The sequence below is a fragment of the Eretmochelys imbricata genome, chromosome 11, assembly GCF_965152235.1.
Source record: "Eretmochelys imbricata isolate rEreImb1 chromosome 11, rEreImb1.hap1, whole genome shotgun sequence".
NCBI classification, from domain to species: domain Eukaryota; kingdom Metazoa; phylum Chordata; order Testudines; family Cheloniidae; genus Eretmochelys; species Eretmochelys imbricata.
Genome location: NC_135582.1, coordinates 12,986,442 through 13,001,443, shown reverse-complemented (window position 1 = coordinate 13,001,443; position 15,002 = coordinate 12,986,442). Strand labels below are relative to the sequence as shown.

General features: G+C 44.5%; 1 protein-coding gene across 1 annotated transcript in view; it reads left to right on the top strand.

Annotated features, from left to right (window-relative positions):
- Window positions 1-1,566: 1,566 nt before the first annotated feature.
- HEG1 (heart development protein with EGF like domains 1) overlaps window positions 1,567-15,002 on the top strand; it is an 85,294-nt gene continuing 71,858 nt past the window's right edge. Inside the window, exon 1 of the mRNA XM_077830369.1 lies at window positions 1,567-1,870. Coding sequence (XP_077686495.1) covers window positions 1,567-1,870 — 304 coding nt within the window. The remainder of the gene's footprint in view (window positions 1,871-15,002) is intronic.

Sequence of the window (15,002 nt, the reverse complement as noted above, 5' to 3'; positions counted from 1 at the left end):
TGAGAGGTCTGTCAGAATTTACAGATGAGGAGAAACTACCCAGGCTATATTTATTTAGACTTGGAAAGAGAAAACTTAAAGTAGATGTAAGTGAGCTATTTAGGGTTACAAATAGTATAGTAAACAGGAATCTGCCGATCCTTTATATTGGCTCTCACGTTACAAGAACAAGGGGTCACTCAATGAAGTTAATGGTAGGTAATTAAAAAAAAATAAAAGGAAATCCTTCACACAGCATGCAGCCAGCCTGTGGAATTCACTACTGCAGGTGGCTGCAAAGTCAAATGCTCTCCTGGAATTTAAACCAGGGCTGGATAACTTTACAGCCAATGAAAGAATGTGCAGTTATATATGCTAAGGGCCTGATCTTGCAAAAGGCACTTCCTGAGCAGCTTCAATGGGAATTAAAGGTTGGGTCCTAAAACGGCAACCAAATCTCATGCTTCATGGACCCAGATGAACACCATGGGGGTCCGGAGGAAAATTGTTCCTTCTTGTTTACCATTGTGCAACTGGGCAGATAGTCATCTGCTTCTGAAGCAGTACTGGTCATTGCCAAGGGACAAGAGACAAGATACCAGACTTGGGGGACTACTGGTGTGACACAATGTTCCACACCCTTTACTCCAGGGTAACTCACACACAAACGTTTTAGTTATATATTCATTTATATTTAAGTGCAAGCAGGGTGTTGGGATAAAATCACCCCTGCATGGACCAGGGCCTTATTGTTGTTTAAGTGCTGCCAATGTGCTCAAAAAGAAAAGGAGGACTTGTGGCACCTTAGAGACTAACAAATGTATCTGAGCAAGAGAACCTCCTCTGGCAAGTTTGCAATCTCAGACAGAGCAGGAGAAGCTGGGAGCCCAGAGGCAGGAACAACTGAGGAGGGGTGTGTGTGTGTGTGTGTGTGTGTGTGTGTAACGTATTGTTACCGGGCCTCTTGCAATTCTCTTGACAAGTAAATAATAATGGCAGAGAATTATTTGCTGTCAGATGCTTTCACAAAACCCCATCGCTGCCCCTCTCCTGTGCCGTCCACAGCCTGGTTTGGCGGCGGGAGGAGAAGCCTCACACTTGGCCTTTCTGTAGCACTTTTCATTTCTCAGGGCTTAGGGCGAAGCTGAGGTGCCCCTGCCCCCTCCCTCCCCGGCCTGCAAAGCCCCCGGCCCCTTCTCCCCGGGATGGGGCTGCGGAGGAGGGCTGGCCAGGGCACCAGCGGAGCCGGGGAAGCGGCTTTGGCTGGTGATGTCAACCTCTAGGAGGAGCCTGTGCCTGTCCTTTTACTTTCAGGCTCCGTGTAATTAGCATGAGGCTGTTAGTCACTTACTGGTGTTACCCTCGGGGGCTCGACCATGAAATCCCCCCATTCAGCCTCCCCATGGACCCGAGGAACTTTTAAGGCAGGGGCTGCTGCCGCTGCTTCCCCTTGATCTTCCTGCTTCCTTCCCCTCCCCCCGCCCCCCACTCTACCCCGGGTTCATTAATAATCATCAGCATCAGTGTTACCAGCCGGTGTGACCTGCGCCGGGCATGTGAAGCCCCCCCCCCCCCCCCAGCTGCACCATGCGAGCAACGTGCACTTTGCTGCTGCGCCAACTTAGCCTCCTCCTGCTGCTGCGGGAGCCCGCTGCGGGATCGGGCCCCTTCGCCTCCTCCAGCGACCCCCCTGCTCGGACCCAGCTCAGCGGAGCCACCACGCCGGCCGCGGGGCCGCAGGGTTCTTCCAGCCGGGGCGTCTCGGCCGCTGCGGCGGCGGCGGCTGCTTCCCGGCTGCCTCCCTGGGAGCGGGAGAGCTCCGTGCCCTGGGCGCCGCCAGTGTCCGGCAGCACCTCGGAGCCGGCCGCGGGAGGACACACCAGCAGCCCGGGTGAGTGGGGCAGGGACGGGAGGGAGCAAGGCACAGGGGCTGCTGCTGCTCTGGGGAGGGCGTGGGGGGCGCTCTCCCGCTCAGGCACCCACCCAGCTCGCCCCTCTGTGCCCCTGAGCCCTGGCACCCTTCTGGCTTCGGCAAAGGCGCTGCCCTGCCTGGCGGGGGCTCCCCCTTTCCCAGCCCTTGCTCGCTGCCCGCGGGAGCGAGCGTGTGTGTTGGTTGTGGGGGGCTGATCAGATCGTCCCGCGTCCCAGCAAGGACAGGCAGGGCTGGGCAGCACCGAAGCCAGCTGCAGAGAGACCCGGGCCAAGTGTGTGGCTATTTTTGGAGCAAAAGCATTGCAACTCCCCACCCTCTGCAAAAATCCCCTCCACGCCGCTACACTTCCAGGGAGGATGAGTTGGTTTGGGTTTTTAAAATAAGCATGTCCCTATTTTATCCCCCGCTCCCACCCCGAAAATCCCTATTTGCAGCTTTCAAAAGTTGGCAAGTAGGTCGCATGTGTGTATGTGGGGGGGCCAATGCACCTCCTCGGCCACTTTGCAGCGCTCGCTGGGGTGCGGCGTGGGAGCGTATCCAGGGGGAATGGGCTCCGGTTTGTGTTATCCCAGAGGGTGGAGAGAGAGAGAGCCGCGAGGAGTTGTCCTAAGAAGTGGCGAACCAGCTGCTGGGGTAGATGGTTGGAATTATGTCATTGTCACTTGCTGGGGTGAGCCTGCCTGGGGGCTCCGGGCTGCGGTGGGAACGCTGCGAGCAGGCTGGGGGCTTGTCCCGAGTCTACTTCCTGGCGGATTTGGGTACACAGGCACGGGGAAGCTGTTTCTGGGTAATGGGGAAATCTCCAACACAAAGGGCTGCAAAGGAAAGGAAAGTTCATGTAGGAGCTCCAGCAAGGGGGTGTGTGTGGGCAGCGCTGCAAAACAGCGGTCACCCTTCAGCTGGGTTTAGGTCTGACCCAAAGCCCCTTGAAGTTGATGGAAAGACTCTCTTTGAATCGTGCCCTTGGAAAGCTAAGGAGTTTAGCCTCCGATTGCAAAGTCTGTGAGATAACATATACATGATAAAGGTACTGTTGGCTGAATCCCTTTCAACATACTGGAATTGTACCACAGCAAAGGTTAAGGCCCTGATCAGTGTAAGCATTTGTTTCATTCTGGTGACCTTAGTAGCTGATCACCTATGATACAAAAGGAGAGAGAGAAAATTTTGGACTATTTCTCCTCTTCAGGTTTTACATTTAATTTGCAATCCTCCTCAGGCTGTCTTTTGTGGCAACGTTTTATTAAAATGCAAAATAAGTGCTGTTGTAAAAAAGAAAATAAATGGTCTCCTGTTAGTTAATACATATGGAATTAAAATTTACATTCCTGGCTGTTCTGTAAAATCTCAGATGTAGTTTAGAGTTTCAAAAGTTTAAATGCTACATGGTTGGGGGAGAATAGAATATGAAAAGAAATACCACTGGGTTTAAAAGATGATTAAGTTAAACAGAGTATGATGCCTCTATACTTTTAAGTACAGACTACAGAAGCCTGTGACAAAATATCAGACTGAACTGTAAAGAAATATTATAAGCACAGATTCACTTGCTTTGGTAATTATAAATTATTGGGTCCCTTGAAATCACTTGAACATTGCACAGTTGTATACTAGTGCAGAAACGGAGGGTTTGAGCAGATGAAGGCTTGTGCAAAGAATACAATAAAATTCATTCAGATTCCTTCATTTACATATTTCAGATTGTAAATTTCCACTATACTGACTGAATTAACTTTAAAAGATTCTACCTCCTACTTTTTAAAAACAACGTGGAAATGAAAATGACAAGGCTAGCAGAACTTCAGTAGGAAGTGGATAAGCTCCAGGATGGTCCTTAGTTCAATAGCCGACTCTTAGAATGGCCGTTGGTTTCAGAGTAGCAGCCGTGTTAGTCTGTATTTGCAAAAAGAAAAGGAGTACTTGTGGCACCTTAGAGACTAACCAATTTGTTTGTTTATTTGTTGCTGCATTCCAAAGGTGCATATTTTACCAGGTGTTACACAATGCTTCCAGGGCAGGAAATCAGCAGGTGCAGTGAGAATTCTTCTGTATACCACCCAGATGTTTTCTTCATTCAGATTTCCCCATATCCTGCTTCACATTGATTACTGGCCTATCAGATCCAGATGTAGGGGATCTTTTAGAACTGTAACAATTTCTTTCTTTCTTTGCTGCACTTCTGCTGTGAAGAATGGGAAGCTAGTCACAATAGATTGTAAAATCCTCTTCTTATTAGTCATCTGTCAGATATACACTATACACAGGTATCCACTGGTCAGTGCCTAGATTGGTGCTTTATAAATATCTTGGGTAGTCATTACACAGGCTGGCGCACAGGGCAAATTTTTTATAGGGAAAGTGGATATAATTTTAAACAGCATGACTTCCCTGTTTTCCAACTTAAACACGTAACTCTAAGGATGATTAATAAGTTTGAAAAGATGGCACTGGATTTCTATGTACAGTGTAAAGAAATCTAGCATGTGATAAATATAGCTTCAGTGGTTTTAAAGCCAGAAGGGACCACCACTATGATTACTGACCTCGTGGTCACACTGGCCATAGAATTTCACCCAGTAATTTCTGCTGTGGAGAGAACTATTTAGTGTGCTATTTAAAGATGTACTTTATTTATAGAGCTACAATTTCAGAACATATGGTTAAAACTACTTCGAAAAACTATTTTGATTTTCTTAACATATCCAGAAGGTGCCTTTTATCAAATGTACACATATAAGAGAAAGTTTATAACTGGGTGGATCAAATAAAGCTCTATAAAGAACTATGTTCAATAATGCTTGCATAACAAGGGAGGAAGACTAGCCCAGCAGATAGGGCACTGGCCTCCATTTAAGAGGCCTCAGTTCTATTGCATTTTCAGCCACAGAAGTCTCTATGTTTCCTTTGGATAGTCATTTAGCCTATTCTGTGCATCAATTCCCTATCTGTAAAATAGGGGCAATACTTCCCCACCGGACAGAGATAAAATCCATTAATGATCATCATGTGCTCAGATTTAAATGATGAGGGTCATGTAAATTCCTAGATGGGTAGAAAAAATATATAATTTAAGCTCAGATAGCAGTCCAGCATCTTTTCATGACTCTGACGACTCCTGAGTTGAGAGAGGAATGCATTTCAATCATTAAAGTTTGAAAAACTAAAACAATCTGCCCAAGAGCTCTAAAATAAATTTGGCTTATTGTGAGTGACTGCTCAGGCATTTCACTGAGAGCCGTTCTCCACAGAATTTACCATGCTGTAGTAGACCATGAATTAGGTCCATCTTAACCTAGGAGGAATTAGGAAGGCTGTGAGCATGGTGGCTTTTGGAAACCATGGTAAACTACATAATAAATTACATTATGTCCTGCCAACTAGATGTTAGGTAAGGTTCCGTGCCTGTCAGTCAAGATAATGATTCTGTATTATAGCTGTAGGCTGATGTGGTCTACTGAATCATTTGGGGTTTCAGCTACAGACACTTGAAAAGTTAGCTTTTGTTTATCCTGCCTACCCTTCCACAAGCATTTCTTGTAAACTCATCACTCTGTCGCTACATGGAAACGAAGATTGCATCTTGGCAGCTTGTGGTCTGACTCTCTTTGAAGTCAGAATGAAAAAGGTTCTTTCTCAGCAGAGTTAGATAAGTAGATGGTATCAGCAGAGAGGAGGTCTGCAGTGAAACTGAATCTTACAAATTAATGCCTGTGAAAGTGAGCAGCTGACAGAGATGGTTCAAACTAGGCATAACAGAGGCAGGCCCTATCTAAGCTGCTCTCCACACCTCTGCCAGGGCACCTCAGTCTTGACTTTCAACTTCACCTCCATTCCCTTCAGTAGGCTGTTTGTGCCCAAACCGTGCAATCATTTTGTGATGTGAATACATTAGGACTAGGCCAAATCCTTTTTGCTTGTTGTGTAAAATAGAAACTGAATCCGGGCACAGATGTATTCAGAAAAAGTAGTCGTGCTGAGAAACAGGACAAATGGTTTGAGCAATAGCTGGAATTATGGGACCACCTAATCTCTCTGCTATGCATTTTCTATTGGCAGTTGTTTTATCTTAATATCATAGCATGAGGGGGTGTGCCTGAAAGGAAGTGGCCAGCCTGTGGGTAGGGCATTGAACTGGGACTTGGGAGATTGGGGTTCAATTCCTAACTGTGCCACAGACTTCTTTATGTCCACTGGCAAGTCATTTTATTTCTCTGTTCCACTTCCTCACCTGTAAAATGGGGATAATAATACTTCCCTTTTCATATGTGTCTGTTGTGTCTACTTTGATTTGTAAAATCTTTAGGGCAGGGACTGCCACTTGCTCTTTGTATTTGTACAATAGGTCTTTGATCTGGGCTGTGGCCTCTAGATGTACAAATACAAACGATGATGATAAAGGCTAGCACTGGGCCTCTACAAGTTTCCTATCTAGACAAGGGTCCTTAGTCAAGCAAATCTTTCCCCTTCTGTCTTTTCCCCTTTCTTCTCTGCTGTCCCTCTTATGTGGCCATGGTACGTGAGGCACTCGGATAGTATGGTGATGATGGGAGCCGTGCAAATGCCTAAATAAGTAGATTCCTCCTTTCCATGTCTGTGTTGTCTTTCCTTCCTTCCTTCCTCCGTCATCTTTTCCATGCCAGTTGTTGCTTTGCATTTCTTTAGTAATGCACATTATGAGCATTAGAAGTAACTGTGTAATATTGACTCTCCTCCGCTCCCATCTCCGAAGCATTCTGGTAGAGGCGGCAAGTTTAGGAGGGTTGGGGAGGAGGAAGATGGGTTTGGGAGGGGGCTTATGTCCTCAAGCTGGCTTCAAATCTCCCTCCTACTCAATAGTTAGTATTGATCACATGATTCCCTCCAGTCCTTGAGCCCGATTCTCTGTTGCCTGCACCTTATCTAATCATTTACATCAGTGCAAAGTGGACATAAAACACTGCCGTTCTGATCGCACCCACTTTGCGCTGGTGTAAATGACTGCTTAAGGTGCAGAGCAATGGTGCATCAAGCACCGTGTCTCTGAACTGTACCTGGAAGACCTGTGCACGAACATACTTTGTTGTCTTGCCCCCTTCCCTACTCATCCTTATGCAAAATGTAAATTAATTTATTTTTTGTGCTGCAGATTTGTAGTCCCTGAAGTTATATGGATTTAGCTTTGCTCCTTCAGGGGAACAAAAGAGAAGGGGAGAGAGAGCTACTCAGTTCCCAGATCCTTACAGGCATTAAGGGTCTGATGGAAAGTCCACTGAAGTTCATGGGTGTCTTTCCATTGACTTAAGTGGGTTTTGAATCAGGCACCATAAGCAGTAACCATTTATTTTAATGGCAGATTAATGAATGATGAAATGCAATCGTTTGTAATCCAGACTCACAGTGACTATGACATCTATATTAATATGGAATGAATCTGTCATATGCTGGGTTATTGCAATAAGCAGATCATGAATGTGAGATGAGATACTTTATTATAAGTGCTATTACAGAAGCTATTTCTGATGGTTTCAGTCTTGCATTGCAAACTATTAGAGCCATCACAGGCCTCACACAAGCCCAGCAGTCCAGCATGCTTCCTAAGATCATCCCAGCCACGCAGTAACCACTGCTTTAGTTTAAAACAGGTAATGTAATGAGCTGCAATTTTTCTTGTGGCTGGAAAAACAATAGGAAAGGTTTATTCTCACAGTGCATTAATTGATGCTGGATTAGGAGAAATGTCCAAGTGACATACTCCTGCCATTGTAACATGCCCTGCGTGAGTTCCTCTGTGAATGTGATTTACGTAAGTATCAAAAGAGTTAACAGTACTGATCAGATAAGGATGACTATGGTATTTTTGCCCATCATCCTCAGTGTCTGGAACAGTTTGTTTCTTTCCCCCATCCTCTGGGATCCATCGTTTAAATCTAGAACTTAAACCCCAGCTCTCCAATGCTGCTTAAGATCTCAGGCAGTTTGTACCCTGGCACTTGCTGGTACCATCCTCTACCTTCCTTGTCTATTGCACTCCTTGTTGTAACAACTGGACACCTCACAAAATTAATGGATCTTGATAACACCACACCCCTGTTTAACCAGCGAGGCAGTGAGGCACAGAGTGATTAAGTCATTTGTGGAATTCTGTGGCTAAACTGGTCCTAAAACCCAAGTTTCATGAATCCTATAGCCTTAAGCAGAGTCAGGGCCTTAACTTTCTTGTCCTCAGATTTTCTTTTTGTAACACTTCCACTGTTGTCCTTGATGTGTATTGTGGGACAGTTACTTGAGTGGCATCTTGTAAAATTAAATTGTACTGTGAGAAGATGGGAGCTCACTTTATGTGTGATGGCACAGTCTGTGTCGAATTCAGGCCTAATCTCCCATAGAGTTCCCTTTGGGTGTGTGATCATAGGAGTCTTTGCTACAGAGCTTTTGTGCCTACCATAAATGAAGCAGGTGCAAGTTTCATCTTGAAACTGACTGGTAGAAACGGACTTGTTTTTCCTGAGGTGCAGCAGAAAATCGTTTTGCGTGAAATGACTTTTGTTTTAAGTGGTTTCAGCGTACAACTTGAAAAGGAGTTGTTCAGAGGTTGTGGTTCTGATGGGCAGAAGTCTTACATTTTCAGACTGCTTCTTCAGAACTGTGATATTTCAAGTCATTCTTGGAAAGAGATTTCTTTACATCACTGGAAAACAATGGTAGATAGAGCAGGTCAAGAATTTTTTGACGAACCGGTTTTTCCTCAGAAAATGCCAAATCTTCTAAACTGTGGGTTTTTTTGTTGTTGTTTTTTTTGGTGAGACTATACAAGTTTCAGTGAAACATTCTTCGGGAAAGGGTTTCCCAAGGCCTGGATGGATTTCTGCTTAAAACAATAGAGAGAGACTCTACCTAGAATTGCCAATAGCCCCAGGTTCAAGTCTCTGGAGACCCACATCCCAGATGAGTGCACTAACCACCAGGGTATTGGTTGTCCTGGGATGGGTCTCTCTCTCTTCAGTTTTTTCAGAAAAACTTTGAAAGGTCTTGGTGTCGTCCCAAAGCGGAATGGGAAAATTTCGGAAATCTCAAAAACCATTTCCTGCCCAGCTCTATTGGTGGCCCCTAGTTCTGACCCATTGTGAGTCACCATGTATTTGAAAGTATAAACAAAATGTCCAGTCAATTGTGTGTGAGCGTTAGCTGTTTCCTTGGAAGGCTAAAGTTAGTTGGCAGATTCTACTGGTAAGCGGTAGGCTCTTCAGCCTGTGTGACGCAGGAAGTCAGATTGTAAAAGTCCCTTTTGGCCTTAAAGTCTGTGAATAAAACTTGAAGTCGTAATGGCATGAGAGACCTGAAAGTTGTGTTCAGGACCATTGATCATATGAGTATGTAAAGGCTGAAGAACTGAGGCTTTAACAGTACTTCACTTGACAATAATAATTTTATTTATTAAAAGCTCACACTTGGGGGTGGGGGCACTTTCACAATGTAGTAAAAACATATATATAATATATAATAAAATATAATAAAAGCACCATTAAAAAACCCCAGACTGCTCTTTTAAAAAGGCAAACAAACAAAAAAACCCACCTGTGCAGCAATAATGTGCCTGTACCCTGGAAAAGCTATTCCTGGGCTTTCTATTATTTTCCTTCTAAGAAGTTGCAAATTTTCCTGTTCTCCAACTTCTCTGAAATCCCAGCAAGAGCCCTGCTTAAAGGCCAGACTGCCAGAATTGCAAGCATTCTCGCCAAGTTAAGTATATAGATTTCAAAACTGAGGCTAAATAAAACAGCTTGTGGGGGTGTGTAAGCCAGAGTGTTGGATGGCAAAGCAGCCTCCATCCTGTCTGCCCCAGAACATTTCAGCTTTCTCCACTTTTCCTTTTCACAACTTTGACGTAAAAGTGGAACTTGCCAAATGAGCACTCACTCCGGGATTTTCAAAAAGGCACAGCGCTGACCTAACTCTGCTCCCAACGCACAGTGCTAAGTCCTTTTGAAAAGCCCAGGCTTGCTGTATTTTAATCTGAGTGGGCAGCAGAAAGTTCTAAAACGCTCAGGGATTTCTGTTTTGTTTTCTTAGAGTGAGGGTAATGATGTTACATAGATTCATAGATTCCCAGGCCAGAAGGGCTCATTGTGGCCTCCTAGTCTGACCTCCCGTATAAGACAGGCTATAGAACTTCCCCAAAATAATTCTCGTGTTTTCTTGGGAGGGTGTGTGTGTTAAGGTGGCATTTTGGACGCTCACAAGGTCTTCCCCCCCTCCCATTTGAAGTAAGGTATCTTTCTACCTGCATACACACACACCCATTCCCCCTACCTACTGTAACATCCCCACTCACCCCCCCACACCCACCCCTACCTACCGTAGCACCTTATTAATTCAAATCTTATTAATCCACTCACCCCATAGCCCACATTGAGTTTCTGTGAAAAGGCACGGGACTGGTTCCTGGCACCTGCTAAGGCTGCGTTGTACTCTCTGGCGGAGCAAAGAAGCCTTAAAGGCAACTTAACCAGAGAATTCTGGTTTACCTGAGGATTCTGCAAACCGATGTCTTTATTCAGAACTAGTCACCAGATGAGAGTAATTCATAGCCTGCAAATTGTTTGCAAGCAGCTTGTTGTTGTAAGCATTTGATATCCCGAATGGGGGCTCTGTTATTTATATTTAATTTGACATGTAGGTCCTATGGTGTGTTTTCTCTTTCCTGATTGGCTGATTGATGAGATAGACTCCAATTTCTTGTGGGAATACTCACAATTACTAACCTCCTTGGTTAGTTGCTTTGAAATCTACTGAGGAAGAATGCTATGTAGGAGCTAGGTATTATTATTATTACATGTTCAAAATGCTCTCTTCATGGCCATTTTGCAATTGTCACTTCAAATTCGCTATTTCCATGAACGTTAGTAAACTCGTTGGCAAGAATGCTCATGGGGAGCAGATGTAAGAGGGGCACAAACCCAGTCTAAGTGAACGTATTGACAGTTCAAGTGCATATTTGTGGGAAATTGTTCTATAATAGCCAGCCAGGTTTCCCTCTCTTTGTGTAGACGTAATAGGTATGTGTACAGATGTATGTCTATATTTTAAGGCATCACAGGCCATACATACCGTAACATCCTGCTTCTGCTTCACGAGACACTGCTTTCTTATTGTACTTTGATTATGCAGAGAGTTTACGTTTATCCTTTTAGGCTGAAATCATAATTCGAGTCAGAGGATGAGGAGACAACTTTCCCACCCAAAAGGGAAATGATGCTGAGTTGCTGAGTGGCCAGCCCAAGTAATAATATAATCTTAGAAAAATGCAGCTCCCTCGAGGAAAGGAAGCTTTGCAAACTTCAGTTTCTCCAAGCTGTGAACATAGCTGTTGCCTGCATTTCTGTAACATTGCTGTTAAACCTAATCTACTGAACTGCCAAGGAGATCACAAAATATTGGGGAGCAAAGAGAAAAACCGTGTAATGGTCTATCCCTAAGTAAAGTAAAAACTCTTTTAGGGCAGATGCGTTGTTTGGTTTTTAATGCAGATTCCTAGGATATAAGGTCAAATTTCCCCGTCATTATTATCATTGACAATTAGGTTGTTTTACGTTTCTCCTTTTTGCACTGAACTATGACTTCAGAGATTTTAAAGGCAGAGGGAGCCATTAAACCAATCAATTTGTTTGACCTCTTGTACAACATGGGCTATAGATAATTTTCACTTCTGTCACGAGGGCTTTGAAGCCAGGCCTTTGGCATTACAGTGAAGAGTCATACACCTAGGCCTCTACATCAGCTGATTTATTAGTGCCTGTTTCCCTTTTATAGATGGTAACAAAGATGTTCCCTGTCTTGTTTCTTTCATTACATATTTTGGTTTGTTTTAATTTTCTCAGTAGTTTTAACAACTTTGTTTCCATAACCTTGCTTACATCATTAGTGATCCAAGCTACTTTATTGTATAATGTATGAATTGTTCCAAGTACCATCTTTCCTGTTGTCTGTAACCATGAACGTTTCATAAAACATAACAACATTTGTTACATAGATACCCTGCATTCCTTATAGTCATCAGTGTTGGGTGAGTATGTGGGACTCTCTCTATCAGCAATTCTGTCTCATTCAAGATGGGCTAAATCATATCAGCTCAGATTTATGGGATGCCTTTCAACATAAGGGATCCCAAACAGCCTGAGTCTTCACTTACCCGACCACTGACGTGCAGCCACTTCTGGGGTGGAGAGTGGCAGCCATTCTGTATTTGCCACATGCCAGAAGAGTTGTTTGAGGAGAAAGTTAAAGGCATTTCTCCAGCTGAAATCAGAAGAGGGATTCAGCTCTACAGAATACCGTTAGCCACAGCACGTTTGTAAGGATACTGGCGTTCACAGACTTACTGTTGTGGGAAATCTTTTAAAGACTCAGGGCTGGATCGTCAGCTGGTGGACAATGTTAGAGCTCCATTGTCTTCAGTTGAGCTATGACAATTCACACAAGGTCAGATCTGCCCCAGGATCTCAGTGCTATGCAAAAGATACCTTCTGTAGTAGCACAGGCCCATGCTACCCTAGCCCCATACTGGGCATCGGTACTGCCTTGGAGGGAAGGGCAGCACCTACTAACATGATTTTCTGGTGTATCTGAATGATTTTTTGGAGATCTCGAAAAACATTGACCAGGTCGGACCCTGCTTAGATTGTGAGATCTGGTAAGCTCACAGGTCAAGGTAAGATGGCTGCCAAAACCACATGAAATTATGCTTAAATGAGGCAAACAGCATTGTCATATTAAAGTCATTTCCAACGGCTAAGTTGTAAACGCACGTGCATGAAAGGCACATCAGCAAACCATCAAACTGCACATTACCTGCTTTGCTCATGAATTTGAATGGATGACCTTGATCGTGAGGCATAATGCGGCTCTTGTAATTTATCACTTATCTTGTATTTTGGAACTGGGCATAGTTGCATCCGTGTCTACAAGGACAAAGAGAAGTGTTTCAGCAGCTGTAATTCACAAAGACCTCTTCAAAAGGCTTCTTACCCTTGGCACAAGTTTTAAAAGACCTTATCAAAATGCCCCTGAATAGCTTCAGGCATCCGAACATTCATCATTTGATTCGGATTCAGTTACAGGGCTAAGCACTAAATTTCAATTCTGTTTAGGATATTATCGGCTCGTTTATCAAATGCAGGCTGGTGGTGTAGTATTAGACTGGCAGACGACCCAGGAAATAAAGGTTCTTTGAAAATCAGTTTCCTAGAGTGGTAACATGATCAGAGCTCAGAATAATCATGAAGACAGTCATATGTGGGGGACACAGAAAAAGCAAATGTGGACACATGAAGGGATCAATATAAAGGAGGAAAATTCTGTACTGGAATGAAAGAACTGGAATGGCTATAATTGCATGCCTGTTGACTTGTATTGAGATACATTTCATAAAATACAGTCTGCCAGAATGTCCTATTTTTTAATATAAAAGATCTTTGGAATTCAGCCCCGAGGATTAGTAATGCGGCCAGTGTTCATATCTCCACAAGAAACCACAATGGATGAAGTCAGGTCACATGCTGGATTAAAGCCTGAACTTGTTTGTCACTTGATTCCGAGAGAATACCAGAGCAATCGCTTTGAGCTGGGGCTTGTCTGTGCACTGTGGGTGGATGTCCAGGGCTGTGGCTTGAACAGATTTCAAGCAGATACTGGGCCTGATTCTCCATTGTTCCTGATGCAGGGTTTACACCCACTTTGCATAGGTCTGAATGGCTGCATCAGGAACAATGGAGAATCAGGCCCAGTATCTGCTTGAAATCCATCCTTCTTATCTGACCCTCTCTCTGTGTCCACCTTGACTGACACTAATGAGATTTACAGCGCTGTCCTGCCATTCTCCATTGTCCTAGGCTTGTCTGCATTGGCGGCATGATGCAGATGTGAAGCTGAACTCTAAGGGAAACGCTGGGAACCATAGTTCATAAGGGAGAATCTCTTCTGGGTATCTTCTTCGCTGCAGAATTAGTTCCTAGGGAGAAATGATCAGAGAGCCTGGAGAAGGCACACAGTTTTGAGCCTCCCTGAGGCATTTAAAAAAGCCAGTGAAAACTGTAGACACAAATACCTATCCCCTGTCCCCATCCCTAATGCTCACAAAGGAGCTGTGTGTAATTATCTGTGTATGTATTTGTGTACATGGTAATCACACAGATGGCCTAGCATTAGCTGCACATTGAAAGCTGCTCATTACATCAAGCGATTATTAGTCAGTGTTTCTTCCCATGCCTGGTAGGAGGAGAGAGGAACTAACTCAACCTTTGGAAGGGATACACCCTTCAGTGTCCCCCTCAGCACTGCCATCATTACTTCCTGCGGCAGATGGTTATAGCTTCATCTAGGAAGTGCAGTTTAGATCATCATCCTTTTCCAGGAGCAGGGGGATGGGGGCCTTATCTGTCCTAGGGATTAATTTCTCCTTAAGCGGCTTATCTACTCATTTGCATTTTTTTCCGATCTCCTCCCAAATCCCATCTTCTGTTGCTGGGAAGTTGGATAGCTCAGCTGTGGGAGGGTCAGTGAGGCATCGCTGGTGCTATAATAGCATACCAGTCATGAATAGTTCGTTTCCTAGGCAGGGCTTGTGGGGTAAGGCTTAGCTAGTTGCTATCAGTCCCACTCTGAGGGCGATTGGTTTCCAGTAGCCCCATGGCTGGCCAGCGAGCAAGAGTCCTAGAGGGCTGAATATCATAGCCCACCACTGAAATGTAGCCGCCGCTGGGCTGAAATATGGCAAAATATCTTAAAACATAAGCGCACCGCACTGCAGGACAGTGAGCGATGGTTGAGTACTAAGTCAGAGCAGGGCAACATTTTCTTGGCCAAAAACATTATTTTATTTATTTTTATTTTATTTTTGTATTGTTTCAAAAAATGTAAAAACCCAGCATGCAGCCTGACCGAAGCATTTCGTCTCGGTTGAACAGGTGTAGCAGCTCTGACAGTATCACCCGCTGCAGTTTTGACCAAGAGGGGTAATGTTAGGGCTGACAGCTGTGATGCAGCACCCAGGATGCTGTCCTGGGGAGAGATACCACTAATGAGAGGGCAGCTTGAGCTGGGACGGGGCTCAGAA